The sequence below is a fragment of the Hevea brasiliensis genome, chromosome 4 (assembly GCF_030052815.1).
Source record: "Hevea brasiliensis isolate MT/VB/25A 57/8 chromosome 4, ASM3005281v1, whole genome shotgun sequence".
NCBI classification, from domain to species: domain Eukaryota; kingdom Viridiplantae; phylum Streptophyta; class Magnoliopsida; order Malpighiales; family Euphorbiaceae; genus Hevea; species Hevea brasiliensis.
This window is the reverse complement of record NC_079496.1, coordinates 112515097-112534823: the sequence shown is the minus strand read 5'-3', so window position 1 is coordinate 112534823 and position 19727 is coordinate 112515097. Positions and strand designations below refer to the sequence as shown.

Here is a 19727-nt window from a genome sequence, read left to right as displayed (position 1 = left end):
TTGATAAGTTTATTAAAAATGAAATAGAATTATTATTAATTTAAAAATATAATTAATAAAAAAATTTTAAAATATGATGAATATTTAATATTGTGAATTAACTTAAAATATATTTATTTATATTAAATAAATAATTTATTTATTAATTATTTTATGCTCATTCACTCTAGATAAGTTTTCACAATTGTTTGATAGAAAATAGAGATACATTCAATTGATACATTCAGTATATGACATATTTATATTTTCTAAATTGTCAGCTAATTAAATTATTTTCTGAGTAAACAATATTAATGATAAAAAATTATAAAATGTGTTTAATTTATTTCAATTTTATTTTTTAAATAATCACAAAAAATAAATTTAATTAAAATTATATATTTAAAATAAATGACATGGTTATACCTAATAAAAGAAAATTTTATTTTGTAATCTGAGCATAATGAAATTTCAATGATAGCAATATAATTGAATAAATTGAATAACCACTCATATTTATTTTTGTCTCTAAATTTCAATATATTACAATAAAATCACTTAAATTTAAATTTATTTCAAAAAGTTCTTTTAAGCTACAACAACCGATATGATGTTGTTATGATATCACATTTATTTTAAAAAATATATGAATAGACAAAATTGCCCCCAACCCCTAACTTTAAATCTAAATGTTAAAAAAATACTAAAAATTATATATGGCATGTTCGACAATATTAACTGTTCTAAGAGCTATTAATTATTTTAATAGCCGTTAGTTGTTAGTGGTTAACTATTTAAAGTAAAAGTGTTTGATAAAAAAAGCTGTTAAATTAACTTTTAAATGTAAAAATAGTGATAAATCTTATTTATTTTAATTAAAATATTTCATCAACCTCTAAAAATTAGAAATGATAGATTTTCATGAACCACTCCCTCAACCTCTAAAAGTTAGTATAAATATTATGTCACCAAACAATATAAATAAAAGAAATAGTATTTTAATGCTCGTCAAAACGCTAAACGCTACCTTAAAAATTATTGTCAAACAGAGTCTAATTACCGAAATCTATCATGTATATTAAATATTGAAATTTTAACATAACTAAAATTTACAAAAATTAAATTTATTTGGAATAATTCCTTTCACCTTTTAATTTTCATTCTAAAGAATAACAACACAAAAAAATTTTTCATGTTTATTTAATACGATAAATAATTATAAAAATAATAAATAAAACACAACAACTTCTAATTAAAAACTTGTTTCCAAATAATTAAAAAAAATTAATTTATATTAATAATAAAATAAAATTTATCGTTTTTATTTATGTTACCAACATTTTTTTTTATTAATGACAGCAGAGATTATTATCTATAGTAAATTTTTATATATATATAAAAAGGATTGCATAGTAGCATGGCAGATAATAAATCCTCTGAATTTACCTATTTTTATTATTTTAAGTAAACTTAATAAATGTTTCACAAAGTGCCTTTTACGTTTTCAGGCTTTTAAGCAGTGATTTCTTAAGCAAACATTATTTTTTGTAAATAGTTTCATATTCACATCAGATTTGTCAATAATTTTTTAAATCTCATTTTCAAGATAAATAATATACTGAGTGGATCCTTAAATATTTGACCTTCAGCCCTCATTTCCGGGTATGAAAACCTTGATCTTAATGGAAACAGCACAAGTGAGAAAAAAGTGAAGGGCCTCTGGTTTACAGTCAAGGCAAATGATTTAAGAGGAATGATATTCGACAAAAAGCGTCTTGCAGAACCACAGTTACAATCACAAAGACACAGTGCCAAGCAACTACAACTTTAGAGATGTACAACCACCATTCCCTAATATATGTTAGGGAAAGCAAGCTACAACATTATTCAACAAGTTAGGATGCACAACACTACTCTAATAAATTTAGAGATGTACAACCACCATTCCCTAATATATGTTAGGGAAAGCAAGCTAAAACATTATTCAACAAGTTAGGATGTACAACACTACTCTAATCTATGATGTTACTCCTCAACTAAAGGATGTGGAGACTCTCATTCCCTTGTGCTGCTCACATCTCTTTCTTCCATGAACAGGAGCTCTCATGCAGACAGAACCGTTCTGTAAGGCAACTCCACATGTGACTGTATCAAACCTTGAGATGGAACTACCAGATAAACTACCATCACCCCTCCTGCCTTTGTGCTGCCAACACCGCTTATTTCCTTGAGTGGGTTGCCTTCTGCAGAATAAACCATTCCCCAAAGTTGCTCCACAAATAGAAGAAAAATGTTCATCAATAGAAACTTCATTTGGAGAATGAAACTGAAGTCCCTGATACATGCCTTCGTGCTGCCAACATGTGACTGTATCAAACCTTGAGATGGAACTACCAGATAAACTACTATCACCCCTCCTGCCTTTGTGCTGCCAACACCGCTTATTTCCTTGAGTGGGTTGCCTTCTGCAGAATGAACCATTCCCCAAAGTTGCTCCACAAATAGAAGAAAAATGTTCATCAATAGAAACATCATTTGGAGAATGAAACTGAAGTCCCTGATACATGCCTTTGTGCTGCCAACATGTGACTGTATCAAACCTTGAGATGGAACTACCAGATAAATTACTATCACCCCTCCAGCCTTTGTGCTGCCAACACTGCTTATTTCCTTGAGTGGGTTGCCTTCTGCAGAATGAACCATTCCCCAAAATTGCTCCACAAATAGAAGAAAAATGTTCATCAATAGAAACGTCATTTGGAGAATGAAACTGAAGTCCCTGATACATGCTGCTTCCAGACGAGACAATGTTGTTTGTCCAGTCCATAGAACCGCTGTTCGCAGGATGGCATTCCTCTTCTGCTATTGGCTTAGAGACACAGCTGTTAACCCTCATCCCTTTATGTTCCTCGCATCTTTTCCTTCCTGGCACTGCTTGCCTCCTACAGAAAATCCCATCACCTAAATTTACCCCACATGTAGTAGCATGGTCATGGTCATAGTGAGTGCTAGGATCCAGATGCACACCAGGCAAATAATTTGAATTCCCTTCTGAAATTGGCTTAGAACTAGATCCATAAATTCTCATTCCTTTGTGTCCTTCACATCTCTTTCTCCCTGGAACAGGTGGCCTTCTACAAGGGATACTGTCATTCATGATGAATCCACATATGTGAATGAAGTCCTGATCAATGCCACATTTGTCTGAAACTAATCTAGGCTGTGATCTGTTAAACTTGAAAATTCCTATGAGGAAACTTTTCTCATCCTCATCAGCAGGAATAGTACATTTTTCTGGTGAAAGTGGCTTGTTTGCTTCAATTTTAATAACCCCTTGACCCGGTCGTTGAAATAAAAGCCTTTTAGAGATACTTGAAAATCTGTTACTGCTTAAAGCAATTTTACTAATGTTCAGAAGGATATCATTAGGACGGCGTGCACCATTACTACCTTTATTCCATGCATAATCAAAAGTGTCAAGAAGCTGAGCTTCTGTTTTCTCAGCATTCCTCTTATCCTTCATCTGTTTCAGGAAAGGCAACGAGAAGATAAAATAGAATCCTACAAATTATAAGCCAGAACATGCAAGCATCCCTGATTCTTTTACTGCAGGCACAAAATTGCAGTCACTCAAGCATCATCCACCATTCCACCTTGATATACATGTACGATGTAACTCGTTTATAAGCATGTAGCATTACTCATACACACACACATACAGAGGGACAGATCTCAATGCCCTAAACCAACTCTGAGATAGTGGAGAGTTCATAGAAGCACAAGATGAGTGAGTGATACCTGTTCAAACCATTTATGTTCTCCTGATAGCAATGACTGTCTATTCTACTATTATAAGGTTAAAATAACATGCAGTTCATAATAGTCAGTGAATTCAAGCAAGAAACTTCATATCTGATCCTAGAGAAATATCATATTCCAACAGCCACAAAAGGTTCAAACTTGCTTACATGATTATTCAGGAAGAAAATTGCAGAGCCGAATTTCATCCACCATTATGGACCCATAATTCACATACAAAATATAACTAACCAAGCTATGCATGTAAGGACAATACTTACAGAAGCCCATCTAAACACAATGGAGTGGCCTCCGGAGAATATCTCCTCGAATAAACCAAGCCCCTTTTGAGGAGAGTCGTTTTTTGTATCCCAGTGACCAGTTGCATAGGCATTGGCCAAATGAGCACCAGAACGGCCATAATGCTGGAGGCGATTCCTAACATTGTCTGCTTGGCCAAGGTAAACGACCACGATGTCATCCGGATCAAGCTTGCCAACGACACGCTCAAGCCCAGAGCGAGAGACCGCTACGCCAAGCTCATATAAACCGGGACCTGAGCTAGCTGGGAGGTTGTGAACCCTGTACCTGGTCGCTCCTTCCTACCCCTGGGAGTAGTCTTCCCAATCAGTAGGTCCAATAAGAACCTGAAAACAGAAGCACATAAAACCAACGAAATGCTCAAATTGAAGTTTCTAGGAAACTAATTGAGTACAAACTTAGTCAAGAAAAGTAAGAATTTACGAAGATCACATGTTGAGCACACGATCATAAATTCACAAGATTGAACCCAGAACGAGGAGGGAGGTCAAACCTGCCATTTGGAGAAGTGGGAGTCGTGCTTGGTCCGCTTATAGTCTTCCCTCTTCAATCTGGAAGCTGAAGCAGTAGGAGTGGCGGATTCTTCGCCCTCTTCCATAGTTGCTTCCTAACCGAGGTTACTGGCACTGCTAACTGAGAGGAATTATTAGGTGCACCACCTTCTCTCCCAATCAATCAATCAATCATACGGGACTCATTTAATAGGAAGACTCATTTAATAGGAAGATCTACTTTTGTGAGAAATTACGTGGAGACTAAGCACTATTTTTTTTATTTTTTAATGAAATTAGCCGCTAACTGATACGGACCGTTTTAAAAGAGCCGGCGATTTTTATTTGGGAATTGCATTGCCAATTTGGAACGACAGATTGTTCTGTCCATTTCAAATTTCAAACGGTTCGATTCTCCGGCTGGCCCAAATGCTCTTTAGAGATTGGGCTTGAGCCTAAGGTCCCGCCATAGGGTACTCTCAGCCTCATAGTCAGTTGACCGGCGAGTTATGGAGGCCCCAATTTAAATAACAACGAGCCCAAAGTTGCAGATATGGGGTAGGACTTGTTTTGAAATATCAAAGCAAGAACAATAACAAAGATTGAGTACCATTTTTTGTGCGACAGAAAAGAGAGTAATCAAATTTGAATTGAGTGTTAGACTATATTAATTATACAATAAATTTATCAGAAAAATTAACTTTAATTAACTTATAGAATAGTTGTACTTAAAATTAATTATTAAGTAAATTGCCTGAATTAACTTTGAGAATTTGCTAACTACCAAATTAGGTTATAGTAAACAACCAACCATTTATATGTTTGGCCTCCAATGGTATTCATACAGATTAATTGTGAGGAAATTCTTTAAGATTCTATTAGAGAAAATGAAAATTTGAGTACTAGCTCAAGTGAAAGTGAAAGCTTCTCAAGCAAGAAAGATGACAAGGTTCCATTTATATGGGTTAAAAATTATAATTATTAATTTAACCTATTAAATTGATTAATTATAAATCGACCCCTATAAGAATTAAAAATTACATAATTAATTCATACAATTTTTGAAACTTTAAATTAAATTATTAGGACATAAAAGTCTAAATAAATTTTATAATTTGATCCACAAGTTTTTAGAATTATTTTATTTTATTTTATTGTAATCAAGTCCACTTGATAACCCATTTTAATTCTTTTCTTACAATCTATATGTGTGTGACTTGTTAGATTCATAATATATTAGCAACAAATTTAATTATATTCTTTCTCAAGAATTAAATAAAATTAATATTTTAATTTCATTATCAATTCATAATTGATTAATTATATGTTTGAGATCAATGATAATTTTTATTCTTTAACCCTTATTGGAGAACTACAATTTTATAAGAATTTAATTTAATTATTTTTTTATTTTTTATATTTAAAAATTTAAGTGAAAGAATTAAATTTTTTAATTTAAAAATTTTATTTAAAAAAATAAAATTCATAAAAAAATAATATGATCATATGAGAATATTAAATTATTTTATTGCAAATAACTTTTTTAATTGAAGCCTAAGGTGTATATAGGTGGTTGGGTATTTCGAGCAAATCAGTGTAAAAGAGGTGGAGATGCAGTTGGTTGAGTAGCAAATGGTAACAATGAAATGTTTTTAATAGTTTGTGAGGAGATGATGATTTTAGGTGGTGGATATGGCGGATTTGGTGAGGTTGATGGGTAGAATACAATAACACTAGTACAAATTGCGTCTATCGGATAACTACTTTAATGAAAAGTCTCAAGTTCCTCAATGCTGGCAAAAGAACTTTGAGACTTCCCGCGAGGATAGAATGTGAATGTCATACCTTACCCCTCTGTAAGCCATAACATGATCCCGTAGAATACCTAATGAATTACTAAACTTCACCTACCGATAATTCATTACGTATCCTACAAGGAATTTTAAAACAATTTTCTTAGTTTTGATAAATGGTGAGCGTTTTCTAATAGGTATTTAAAACATTTAATTGAAATTAAAAACTAGTTAAAATTTTTGGCCCATTTTATTTTTCCTCAAATTTTATAAAAATTTTGACAGATTTTTACTTATACTTTGAGAAAACAGTTCTTCAAATACCTGTAAAAAGTACTTCTAAAAATGTTTTCTCAACAACTACTTCAATTTCACAATCAAACTCAATCCATTTCAACAACTCCATAATCATTTCAATCAATTTCTCAAGTTCAAAATTCAATAATCCTCAAAATACTAGCAATACATTTCATTCAAATTAAATAAAATAGTTTCACTCATTTTTCATTAGAGACAAAACAATTTATATACATCCTTACAAAATTTACATCAAAAGAAATACAGACTAAACTTTATTACAAACTTCATACAAATTTTGTACAAGCTGCTCAAAACCCATTTACATGTCCATACTTTTATATGCAATACATACATCAAAAGAAATATTCACAATTAGGGTATAAATTATACCCGATAACTTCAAGCTGAATGATCTTTAATCCTTAGCAGCTCAGTTTGCTGCTCCTCTAGTCTCTGTATCTGCGACAGCAATAAAAGCTATCGCTGAGTACTAGGACTCAGTGGTGCACAACATACTAAAATAATTTTTATGCAAAATATAAATCACATTTATTAAAAAATTTGACTAAATGTGAGCATTAAACACAAAACATGAATTATGAGATTTTAATGCAAACCAAGTTCATTTCAAAGTATCAAAACACATTTCATAAAAACCCACAGTTAGATCATGCCATTCAAAACAAATAGAATCTCAATAGCCAAAGGCTAAAGAGAAATCACATCACAAGGCTAGCTAGCTCAAATATATGGATATCTATTCACATCCTCTTCTACTGGCACACCTCAACACTTCTCCAGAGAAGGAATCAAAATTCGAAACTAATTACCCCCACTAGTCGTGCTATGAGGTGTTCAAATATATGGTCATGACACTGTGGTTTCAAAACTTATCTTAGCAATTTGCTAAATATTGTCATTTCAAATATACATAATAACTTTCAACAATTTAGATCAAACATCATAAGAATGCCATAATCCAATATTTCACATTATTCAAAACAGTATGCAAAAGATGATTATAAAAAGTATACGTTGTGCACAAACCTCAAACGAGTCGCCTGTTGACCTCGACTCGACTCCTCGGGTTCTGTTCCGGTATTCTTTTCCACTGAAACACACAATTTCACAGTGTTTCAGTACTATAACTTAACATAAATCCAAAAATAAATTTAACTTCACTTTTACCTAGCTCTAACGTGTTAAACTCGACGGTCTTGAAATTTTGTATTTCGGGTTACTATTCACTACACTATTCAAGTCAAATTATTGACTTTCTAAGGCTTAATAGGTATGGGAATTCCAACTTTACCCACATACCACATTTTGGTTACCAAACTTGTTGGTTTTGGTCATTTTCTCAACACTTAAGTCTTTTAGGCAAAATTGTCAATTTTTAGTTTTTGGTGTCTAAGGTTGCACTGTTCTATTGGTCACTTTTCTATTGGAATTTGAAAAAACTTTCTTCATAGAAAATGTTCCCTATTGTCTTAAGTTTATTCTCCTTTTTTAATCACTCCAATTGGAGTTTTGTAGCTCAAGTTATACTCAAATTATGGTTACTGTTTATGCTTTAAAATTTGGTTCTGCAAATTTATTGATCCAACTCGTTCAACAATTTGATCAAGTTAAGTCCATAATTTGATCTAATTTTCTTCATATGAAATGTTATACTATGTATTAGGTTTCCATCGATTCAAGAATCACCTAAATCGGAGTTTTCTAGAGAGAGTTATAGCCATTGAAACTTTACTATTCATATGGCAAATCTGCAGTTCTGCAGATTCAGTAACTCAACTTTACTCAATAATTTGATTAGGTTAATGGCATAATTTGGGTTGGTGTTCTTCATGAAAGTTTTAGATCTATATCTCTTCTAATCATTGGTAAAATTTCAGATCATTTTGACCTGATTAGCTCGAGTTATGACCATATGAAAAAACATTATTCATTTGATCAATTTGTGCAGAGGCAGACTATGATTTCTCAACTTTGGTCAATTTGTTCACTAGGTTTTAGTCACTTTTTAGACATGCTTCCTAAATGAAAATTGTGTCATTTAGTGCTTATTTTCATTCCTAATTTGTCTCATACCAATTGGACTTGTAAAATTCTATTTTTAGTCCCTTAAAGTTGACTTTTGGTCATGGTGCATACCCAATCCGAATTTGGCTTTGATTCAAATACTTCTAACACACTTAATTAGGTCACAAATGACCATTTCTCTCCTTAAACTATGTCAAAGACATCATTTAGCACTTCTTCACATTTTTGGTCCCTAAACCCTAATGTCCAAACCCTAATTCACACTAATTTTTGCATTTACTTGATTCCATGCCTTTAACCATAGTCATTCAACTAACTAAGGTTTATATACTCCTTTCAAACCATTCAATTCATGCAAATCATCCTCATAACCAAGCTGGCCAAAAATCAGTTTAGTTCCTCAACCAATTTTTCTTTTCATTTTAAGTTTGTTTCTATGTTCTTGATGCTATATATATATTAATTAAACTAAAAACTTGAAGTTTGCATTACTAACCTTGTTAGGTGTCTTTGAACTTTCACTTCCTCTCAATTTTCTTCAATTCTTTAATGATCAATCTTCCTCTCAAGTGATTAAATCAAGTTTTTATGAAGCAAGTATGGGAGGATTTGGGGTTTAATGATGGTTTCAAAGCTTGAAGTAAGCTTTAAATGAGATTTGCAATGGTGAGGGAGAGAGAAGGATGGGAGGCGGCACTTTGAGGAAGATGAGGCTTTTAATTTTTTTTTTCTTTTCTTTTCTTTTGTCTTTTATCTCTTTACGAAGACCAAAAATCCAAATAAGTAAATAAATTAATTTTATTCTTTATGGCATCATGTATGAGGTCATGCATGATGTCATCATTTTTTACTTTTCCATTTTCTCTTTTCTTTTTTTTTTTCTATTTATTTTTCTATTAGATCTTTAATTTAATTCTTGATCCCAAAGTTTTCTTTTCTCCGATTTTATTTGACAGTTAGGTCAGGAGTCAACTCTCGGGGTCAATTGACCAAATTGCCCCTCGCCGGTTTATCCCGGTTTGTAATTAATTTCATATTTCTTCCGGCTCCCTGACCTAATTATTTGACTGGCTTAACAGTTCTTTTTCGTGATTTTCTCTTTTTCACTGTGTTTATAAGGGTCCTAAGGACCGCGGCGTCACATTTTATAGTTCGAAATTTGAGTTTAAAATGACTTCGCAGTCGTTCCCGAGAAGGTCACCCATCACTGTGACTCTCAGTTCGTTTAACTTCTTATTTTCTGTTTTTCTTATTTATACTTAACTAATTGAACATTACTAATTATTTGTGTTTATGGCTTCTCTAGTTGTCTTAGATGTGGTTCTAATCCCCTTAGTTGTCCGGACCGACATTGGTCACCGGAACAGTAAAATATACCAGGCTATACAAATGGGGGTGTTACAATGAATCAATAATGAATGCGCCTAGGAACTATGATTCTGAAGAGGCTACATTCTCGGCCTCCCCTCTTTCATTTGCTTCCGGTTCATGGAAAGCTATTTCTCTTTCTGAGTAATGTCTTTTATTTAACATAGAAAGAGAAGGGATGAAGACTCGCATATGTTTCCGCGCTAGCGTAGTGGTATGATAGCTTTGAATCTTATTGATGTTCAATCAAAGGAGAAAAGGAGGAAAAATAGATCCAAAGAGTTTCCTGGTTTGATCCCATAAAATAGCATACAGTTTCTCCCGTGTTAGGGAAAACTTCTTTTGCATTACACATAAAGTCCAAGCCAAGGAAGATGGAATTCAGGAGAACTTATTTTACACATAAATAAAAAGCCAAGCCCGAATTTCTCATGTGCCTCAACTGGATAAATTCACCTATTTTTGGGACCTCACTGCACCTCTTGTTTTTTATGCTTTTTGTAGGAATTCTCAATGCTTTTTTTGCCTGACTTGGAGATCGAACCATCTGATACGGGGTTCCTGCTAAAGCTCTTTCTGCTGCCCCTGCGTAAAGCAATTGTTGGTGATAGATCACCTCATTCATTTCACTTCTTCTATTATATACTTAGCATAGCAAAAAATTGTCTTTAGTTAGGGGATTCACGTCTAGTTTTTTTTTGCAAGAAATGTAGGAACATAGCTCCAATGAGTGTCGAAGTCTCACCAACTTCAGTATGTAACTACTACCGCTAAAGCAATTGTTGCTATTAATTTCACATTTTTTATTTCAGGAAAAAGGCTCAGGAAATTAGGTAATCGTGTATTTATTCGTTCGGGCAATCAGAAAAGAGTCTTTAAAAGAGAATCTTTCCAAGTGTCTTTGCCCTAAGTAGTTACTTCAACTGGATAAATTAACCTAGAAAATTTCTCTTTTTTATCTGCTGAAAACCTAAATCGAAGGGATCCACTAATTAGGATCCTAAACGCGATTTACAAGTAAGAAGATCGACAATAGAATGCATGTTTTGGTACCTAGATCATACTCCTAGTCTAATCCTTTCGGGAGAATTAGATAGTCTCCCTGAGCAAGCCTTTTATTTGGTAGGTAATATTGATGAAGCTACTATGAAGGCTATAAACTTAGAAATGGAGAAAAACTTGAAGAAATGACCTTAAATCTTTGTGTACTGACCCTGAATCGAATTGTTTGGGATTCATACGTGAAAGAAATCATTTTATCTACTAATAGTGGACAAATTGACGTATTACCAAACCATGCACCAATTGCCACAACTGTCGATATCAATATTTTGAGAATACGCCTTAATGACCAATGGTTAACGATGGACCTGATGGACGGTTTTGCTAGAATAAGCGATAATGAGATTATTGTTTTAGTAAATGATGCAGAGAAGGGTAGTGACATTGATCCATAAGAAGCTCAACAAACTCTTGAAATAGCAGAAGCTAACTTGAGGAAAATGGAAGGCAAGAGACAAATAATTGAGGCAAATCTAGCTCTCAGAAGAGCTAGGGCATGAGTAGAGGCTGTCAATGGGATTTCATAACTATAACTAGTTGGTGTATCCTCATAATCAAAAGAACTTCTTTATAAACAAAAGTTCTGTTTTTACACTTTTTTTTTTATTCTACCAATTGAATATAATCATAAGTAGAATCAGATTCTAATACAACGAAAATTTTTTCAATTCAAAAAATGAAATTGAATGGATTGAACAAGATCAAGGATCAATAAAATTCAAATAAAGTGGGTAAAAAAACTTATTAGATAGCATTGATTCTGATATCTAATAAGTTCTACCTACTATTGCAAGTGATACCTCCTATTGGATTTGAATCAATGACTCTTGCCATATGAAAATGATATTCTAACCACTGGGTTAAATAGGTCATTTATCATCACAAAGAGAAAGAAATGGAATCTGTCACATCGATGGATTATAAATGTAATTTTAATTATAAATGGAATATTTTTATAAGTAATACCGATCAAAGAGATCAAAGAAATAGGATGTTGGATCATATAATATTCATCTTGACAATAAATTACCAACATGATAAAATATGTATCACAAACACAAAAGCTATAGCTCAATTAGGTAGAGCAACTTGTTTACTCGTGCGCCAATGTTTTTTTTTTTTTTTTCAAAGGAGTCCATCATATAATCAAAAGGTTTATTGAGAAGTCGATGTATTACTCCATGATATTTAGGGAACAAGAGAATAATAGCCTGACACAAAAGGTTCAGTCCAATGTAGGTACTTTTTAGACGCCCAATAAAACCCATCATTGGTTATTGATTTAAGAAATTGATAATGTGAATACCCAGTCTATTCAATGCTAGGCATAATGAGACCTCAAAAATTTTCTTTTCTTCCTATCCTATGAACTTTTAAGGTGTATGAAGTTACATATTGGATTCTCTAAGCAAAAGTGAGACGTTGGAGATTCCATTAAACTTAGGTTGATATAATCCAAAAGCAGATGGTGGCGAACTAAATGGAATCAAAGTAGTTAAAATTTAAAGGAAAAAAAATATTTTTATGCATTGGTAAAACTAAATTTTTTAGGAACCACTTATACATGTATTATTACCATTGATTTGTTATTCTATGTAGGTTATATTTGGTAATATTACATATTCTAGTAATTTAGCTGTTTTAGTATCTGTCAGTTGTTTTATTAACTGTTAGTGATTAGTTATTTATATAGTGATTTAACACATAAATGTTTAGCAAAAATAGCTGCTAGATTAGCCGTTGAATGTAAAAATAGTTGTATCATTTTATTAATTTTAGTTAAAATGCTCCATTAACCTTTAAAAGTTATGAGAGGTAATTTTTTATAAACCACTTCTTCAACTTCTAAATACTATTATAAATACTATGCCATTGAAAAGTATATGTCACACCTTACCCCTCTGTAAGGCATAACATGATCCCGTAGAATACCTAATGAACTACCGAACTTCACCTACCGATAACTCATTAAGTACCCTACAAGGGATTTTAAAACAATTTTCTTATTTTTGACAAGTGGTGAGCATTTTCTAGTAAATACTTAAAACATTTAGTTGAAATTAAAACTAGTTAATATTTTGGTCCATTTTAGTTTTCCGCAAATTCTATAAAAATTTTGACAGAGTTTCCTTTGTATTTTGAGAAAACCGTTCTTCAAATACCTGTAAAAAGCACTTCTAAAAATTTTCTCAACCACTACTTCAAATTTCACAATCAAACTCAATAAATTTCTCAACATACTAGCAATACATTTCATTAGTGACAACATAATTTATATACATTCTTACAAAATTTACATCAAAAGAAATACAACTAAACTTTATTACAAACTTCATACAAATTTTTGTACAAGCTGCTCAAGACCCATTTACATGTCCATACCTTTATATGCAATACATACATCAAAATAAATATTTACAGGCAGGGTATAAATTATACCCGAAGACTTCAAGATGATAGCTCCTCACACCTCAGCAGCTCAGTCTGCTGCTCTTCTAGTTTCTGTATCTGCGACAGTAATAGAAGCTATCGCTGAGTACTAGGACTCAGTGGTACACAACATACTAAAATAATCTTTATGCAAAAATAAAATCACATTTATTCAAAAATTTGACTAAACATGAGCATTAAACACAAAACATGAATTATGAGATTTTAATGCAAACCAAGTTCATTTCAAAGTATCAAAACACATTTCATAAAACCCACAGTTAGATCATGCCATTCGAAACAAATAGAATCTTAATAGCCAGAGGCTAAAGAGAAATCATATCACAAGGCTAGCTAGCTATCCATTCACATCCTCTTCTACTGGCACACCTCAACACTTCTCCAGAGAAGGAATCAAAATTCGAAACTAATTACCCCCACTAGTCGTGCTAGTGAGGTGTTCAAATATATGGTCATGACACAGTGGTTTGAAAACTTATCTTAACAATTTGCTAAACATTGTCATTTCAATATACATAATAACTTTCAACAATTTAAATCAAAACATCATAAGAATGCCATAATTCAATATTTCACATTATTCAAAACAGTATGCAAAAGATGATTATAAAAAGTATACGTTGTGCACAAACCTCAAATGAGTCGCCTTTTGGCCTTAACTCGACTCCTCGGGTTCTGTCCCAGTATTCTTTTCCACTGAAACACACAATTTTATAGTGTTTCAGTACCATAATTTAACATAAATCCAAAAATAAATTTAACTTTACTTATACCTAGCACTAACGTGCTAATTTCGACGTTCTTGAAATTTTGTGTTTCGGGTTACTATTCACTGCACTATTCAAGTCAAATAGTTGACTTTCTAAGGCTTAATAGGTATGGGAACTCCAACTTCACCCACATACCATATTTTGGTCATTAAACTTGTTGGTTTTGGTCGTTTTCTCAAAGCTTAGGTCATTTTGGCAAAATTGCCAATTTTCGGTTTTGGAGTTCTAAGTTGCACTATTCCATTGGTCAATCTACTGTTGGAATTTGACAAAACTTCCTTCATAGAAAATTTTCTTTATTGTCTTAAGTGTATTCTCATTTTTGGATCACCTCAATCGGAGTTTTTTAGCTCAAGTTATGGCCAAAATAAAATTACTGTTCACGTGCACTGTTCATGCTGAGATTTTGGGTTCTGGCAGATTTTGATCCAACTTTGGTCAGTAATTTGATCAAGTTAAGTTCATAATTTGGTCTAAATTTCTTCATATGAAATGTTCTACTATGTCTTAGGTTTCCATCGGTTCAAGAATCGCCTAAATCCGAGTTTTCTAGAGGGAATTATAGCCATCCAAACATTGCTGCTCACTGAAAATTCTGCAGAGTTGCAGGTTTGGTAACCTAACTTTTCTCAATAATTTGAATGGGTTAATGGCATAATTTGGGGTGATGTTCTTCATGAAAGTTTTAGATCTATATGCCCTCTAACCCCTGGCCAAATTTCAGGTCAATCTGACCTGTCTAACTCGAGTTATGACTTACTGTTCATTTGGTCAGTTTAGTGCAGTGGCAGCCTGCAATCAATTCACTTTGGTCAATTGTTTCACCAAGTTTTGGTCAGTTTTTTGCCATGGTTCCTTAATGAAAATTGTGCTCTTTTATGTCTATTTTCATCTCCAATTGGTGGCATATCAATTAGACTTGTAAAATTTGAGTTTTGGTCCTTCAAAGTGGGTTTGGTCATGCTGACCTACGAATTTGGTTTAATTTCCTACCATTCCCACACAACTTATTTGGTCATAATTGACCATTATTTCATGTCACAATAGGTTAAACATGCCATTTATGCATTTCTCCAAATTTTGGTTCATAACCCTAGCATTGAAACCATAATCTCACTAACTCTTGCATTTAACTACTTCTAATGATTTTAATGTTAATCATTTAACTAAGTAAAGTTTCTAAACTCACTCAATTGCATCATATTCATGCAAACCACACTCCTCTCAAGCTGCCCGAAATTTCAGTTTAATTCTTCCCCCATATTTGTTTCATTTAAATCAAGTTCTTAGCTCACTTAATTACCTAAACATGCATTTGAATGGAAAAATAGTAAGTTAGCATACTAACCTCAACTATTTTGCCAATTCTCCAATTTCTCTCCTTATTTCTTCTTTCTTTCTTGTGCCTAGGTTGAGATTGCAAGGTCTAACAAGGTTTTTATGGGATTTATGAAGATTAAGTGGAGCAAATTAAGCTTAAGTGTAAGCTTAAAGGAAGAGCTTTCATGGGAGATGAGAGGGAAGAAAGTGGGCGGCAACTTGGAAGGAAGAAGAAGGCAAATCTAATTTTTTTTTTGTTTTATTTTCCTTAATCTTATCACTTTTTGAAAACCAAAATTCCCTAATTAATAAAATAATTAAATTAAACCTTTATGACATCATACATGATGTCATCCCTTTGACTTTTCCAACCTCTTTCCTTTTCTTTTTTTTCTATTTATTTTTTTTTCTATTAGTTCTTTAATTTAATTCTCGATTCTGAAATTTTATTTTCTCCGATTTTATTTGACAGTTAGGTCAGGAGTCAGCTCTCGGGGTCAATTGACCAAATTGCCCATCGCCGGTTCATCCCGGTTTGCAAATAATCCAATATTTCTTCCGGCTCCCTGACCTAATTATTTGACGGCTTTGATTCTTTTCGTGATTTTCTCTTTTCCACTGTGTTCATAAGGGTCCTAAGGACCGCGGAGTCTCTTTTTACGGTTCGAAATTTGAGTTTAAAACGACTTATGATGCGTTCGAGAAGTCACTCATCATTTGTGACTCTCGGCTCGTTTAACTTCTTATGTTCTGTTTTTCTTATTTATAGTCAACTAATTAAACATTACTAATTATTTGTGTTTATGGCTTCTTAAGTTGTCTTAAGTGTGGTCCTAATCCCCTTAATTATCCGGACCGACACCGGTCATCATAACAGTGAAATCTACCAGGCTATGCAACCGGAGGTGTTACAGTATAAATAACAGAGGTAGTATTTTGATTAAAGTCAAAACACTAAATGGTCTTTTAGTACAAGATTAATATAGGTAATCATTACCTTGTAAGTTTTAACCTTTAAAAAGGGTAATTATCCTTCCAAGATTAACAATAAACTCCTCAAGAAAGTACAATTATTCATTAAGTGAAAAATTAACCTGGGTTTCGTTTGTTTCACTGAAAATAACTTATATATGGAAAATATTTTATATGAAAAATATTTTTCATAAAAATATTTTTCGTTATTTGATTATAATGTTAAATTAATGATGTGTATTTACTTCATATATATATATATGTATATTTATATTTTAATAAGATTATCAAAGTTTAAAAAATGAAAAATGACTTTCTCTTTTGAAAAATGAAAGTTTTCCTTTGATCAGAAAAATATTTTTCGTTTATTAATTTCTTTGAATGCCCCAAACACTAAAAAATATAAAAAATATTTTTCATAAAATAAACGGAACTTTATTCTTTTTAAATATTTTAAAAATTATAAAAATAAAAATTACACTTTACTAATTTTATATCAAATATTCTTTAAAAATTAAAATTTATAAAAATAATATTTAACTTTTATTGTTTTAACTTTGGAACAAGCAAAGCTCATGCATATTAAAATTTCTCCCTTCATGGAGTGTTTGGTCACCACACCCTTTGCACATACGATGATTAGCCGTTGAAAAGTTTGACTGAGCAGCGACCTTCCAAGTGTGAGAGCAATCAGCGCCAGCAGTTGTAGACTAGCCCCTGGCTGCCTAGCTATGAAAATTACTGAATCTGCCAAAATCACATGCATGCTAACAACCCAAATCTATTTCCTGGAATGCATCACCTAATTAATTTCCAAACAACAAGGTTGATCAACATTAGTCCCAAGCTGGCATTAATATCATTACAAATTTTGACTTGAGAAAGCAAGCCTGCGAGACCTCATTGTGCGTCCAGCCAAAACAGAATCTTGGCAAGAGAGCTTGTAAAAGGAAAGCAGCATCATCATCATTTCTTATGCTGAAGATAAGGAGCAAAGAAACAGAGTTCATGTCGTTTTGTGTGACTGTTTCTGCTATTTAATTTTGCTCTCTGTGGATAATTTATTGTAGTGGGTTTGCTTCTTGTCTCTTTCGCTTGCAGCGTCTCATCAGCAAAGACTTTCGTTTCCAAGCATCTTTCATATGGGGAAAAGAAAGCAAGCGCCTACCGTCCTACAATACTGCCAAAGCCCCTTCATATCAGATATGTCCATTGAATTATAGCGTAAATTTTAATAATTATTTTTGAATTTATATAATTATAATTTTTAATTTTTTAATAATATAAAATTTTATTTATTTTTAAATTTTATATAATAAAATTTTTTTAATTTTTAATTATTTAATTAAATATTGACATAAATAGTTTTGATATAATGTTTAATTAATAATATTTTTCTCTTATATAGAATATAAAATTATTTTATTTATATGTAAAAAATTATTTTTTTTATAAAAAAAATTTAATTTATACATAATTTGAAATAAGAGAAATAAATACTGACAAAATACTATATTAAAATTATTCAAATCAACGCCAAGTTAAAAAATCATTGATTAGGGATTAAAAAAATTTAATGGTATAAAATTTAAAAAAAAAAATATATTACACTTTTAATTGAATTATTACACAAATTTAAGATAATTATTAAAATTTATTCTCAAATCATATGACATTTTATATATTTTGAAAATATTTAATTTATATTTATTTATTATTATAAAAATATATTTAATATATTTAATTTAACATATATTTCAAATTAATTTATATTATTTAAATATTTTTTTAATAGACCGGTTGCCATCATACACGTGTAACGTAGGTATGGTACAGAGACCCGGCTTCCTCAGATCGTCAAAGTTATCTTCATGACTTCACCGAGCTTAGGACCCACTTTACTGAAATAATCAAAGCCGGTTTTCAACTGTAATTACGAAAGTCAATTTTCAAGTCTACTCATCGTTCTCATTTTGTCTTCAAACCAGGGGGCTGAGGTTCTCAACTTCTTATGATCTCGCGCCAATAATACTAATGCTATTGTAAACTCGATTTCTTGTGAGAATAAATTTAATAATTATTTATTTTTTTTATAAATATAAAATATATAAATAACTTTTTAATAAAAATAAATTATTATTAAAATTATAATAATTTTAATAAAATTTATTTTTTTATATAAGTCATTCACACATTAAATTCATAATTAATATAAAATTTTAAAAGATTAATTTAAATTTTTATATTTTCAAGTCTATTCAATAATTATCTGGGGCATAGCATAGGAGCATAGGAAGCCTGACCTAAGGCATGTTTAGAATTGCCATTGAAATTATTATTAAAAAAATTATTTTTTTAAATATATTAATTAAATAATATTAAAAAATAATTTAAAATTAAATTTAATAAATTTTATTTATAAAAATATTAAAATAATAAAATAATTTTTTTAAATTATTATTTTAATAATATTTAAAATAATATTTTTATTCAAAAAAATAATTTAAATCTTTCAAATTTAAGGTCAAACACGTAAAATTAACCATATTAACTTGAATCTCTTATTAAATTAGAACTCAAACTTAAGGCATGCTATTATTTAAATGTTTTAGTTATTTTTTTAATTAGATAATTCTTTATATCTATTTTATAGTCTATAAATAATTAATTTATTTAAAGTTCATGACTACCCTCTCAATAATATTTTCTTTATAGAGCGAACCTAAATTTTTCTCCTTAAAAATGTAAAGATCAAACTATTTTTTACATTTAACAATCAATCTAACAATTAATTTTACTAAACACATATATTTTAAATTACTATATAAATAATTAATTATTTATAACAGTCAATAATTATTAAAATAATTAATAATTATTAAAATAATTAATAATTATTAAAATAATTAATTTTACTAAAAATAGCCTAAAATAAGAGTATAAATCCTTAAAAAATTAAAGGCAACAACACATTATTAACACAATTTTTTTTAAATAAAAATGGGCAACAATTTTTTTTTTTTCTGTTCTTAATAAATACTCAAGCTTGCAGATAA

At 31.0% G+C, this 19727-nt stretch overlaps 1 protein-coding gene across 1 annotated transcript; it reads right to left on the bottom strand.

The window, feature by feature from the left end:
- Nucleotides 1-1719: 1719 nt before the first annotated feature.
- Nucleotides 1720-4786, bottom strand: LOC110639608 (protein EFFECTOR OF TRANSCRIPTION 2). The gene is given in 3 exon segments (XM_021790628.2): nucleotides 1720-3502; nucleotides 4059-4424; nucleotides 4592-4786. Coding segments are annotated over 3 exon segments (1962 nt in total). The 5' UTR covers nucleotides 4697-4786; the 3' UTR covers nucleotides 1720-2011.
- Between the last annotated feature and the right edge of the window lie 14941 nt (nucleotides 4787-19727).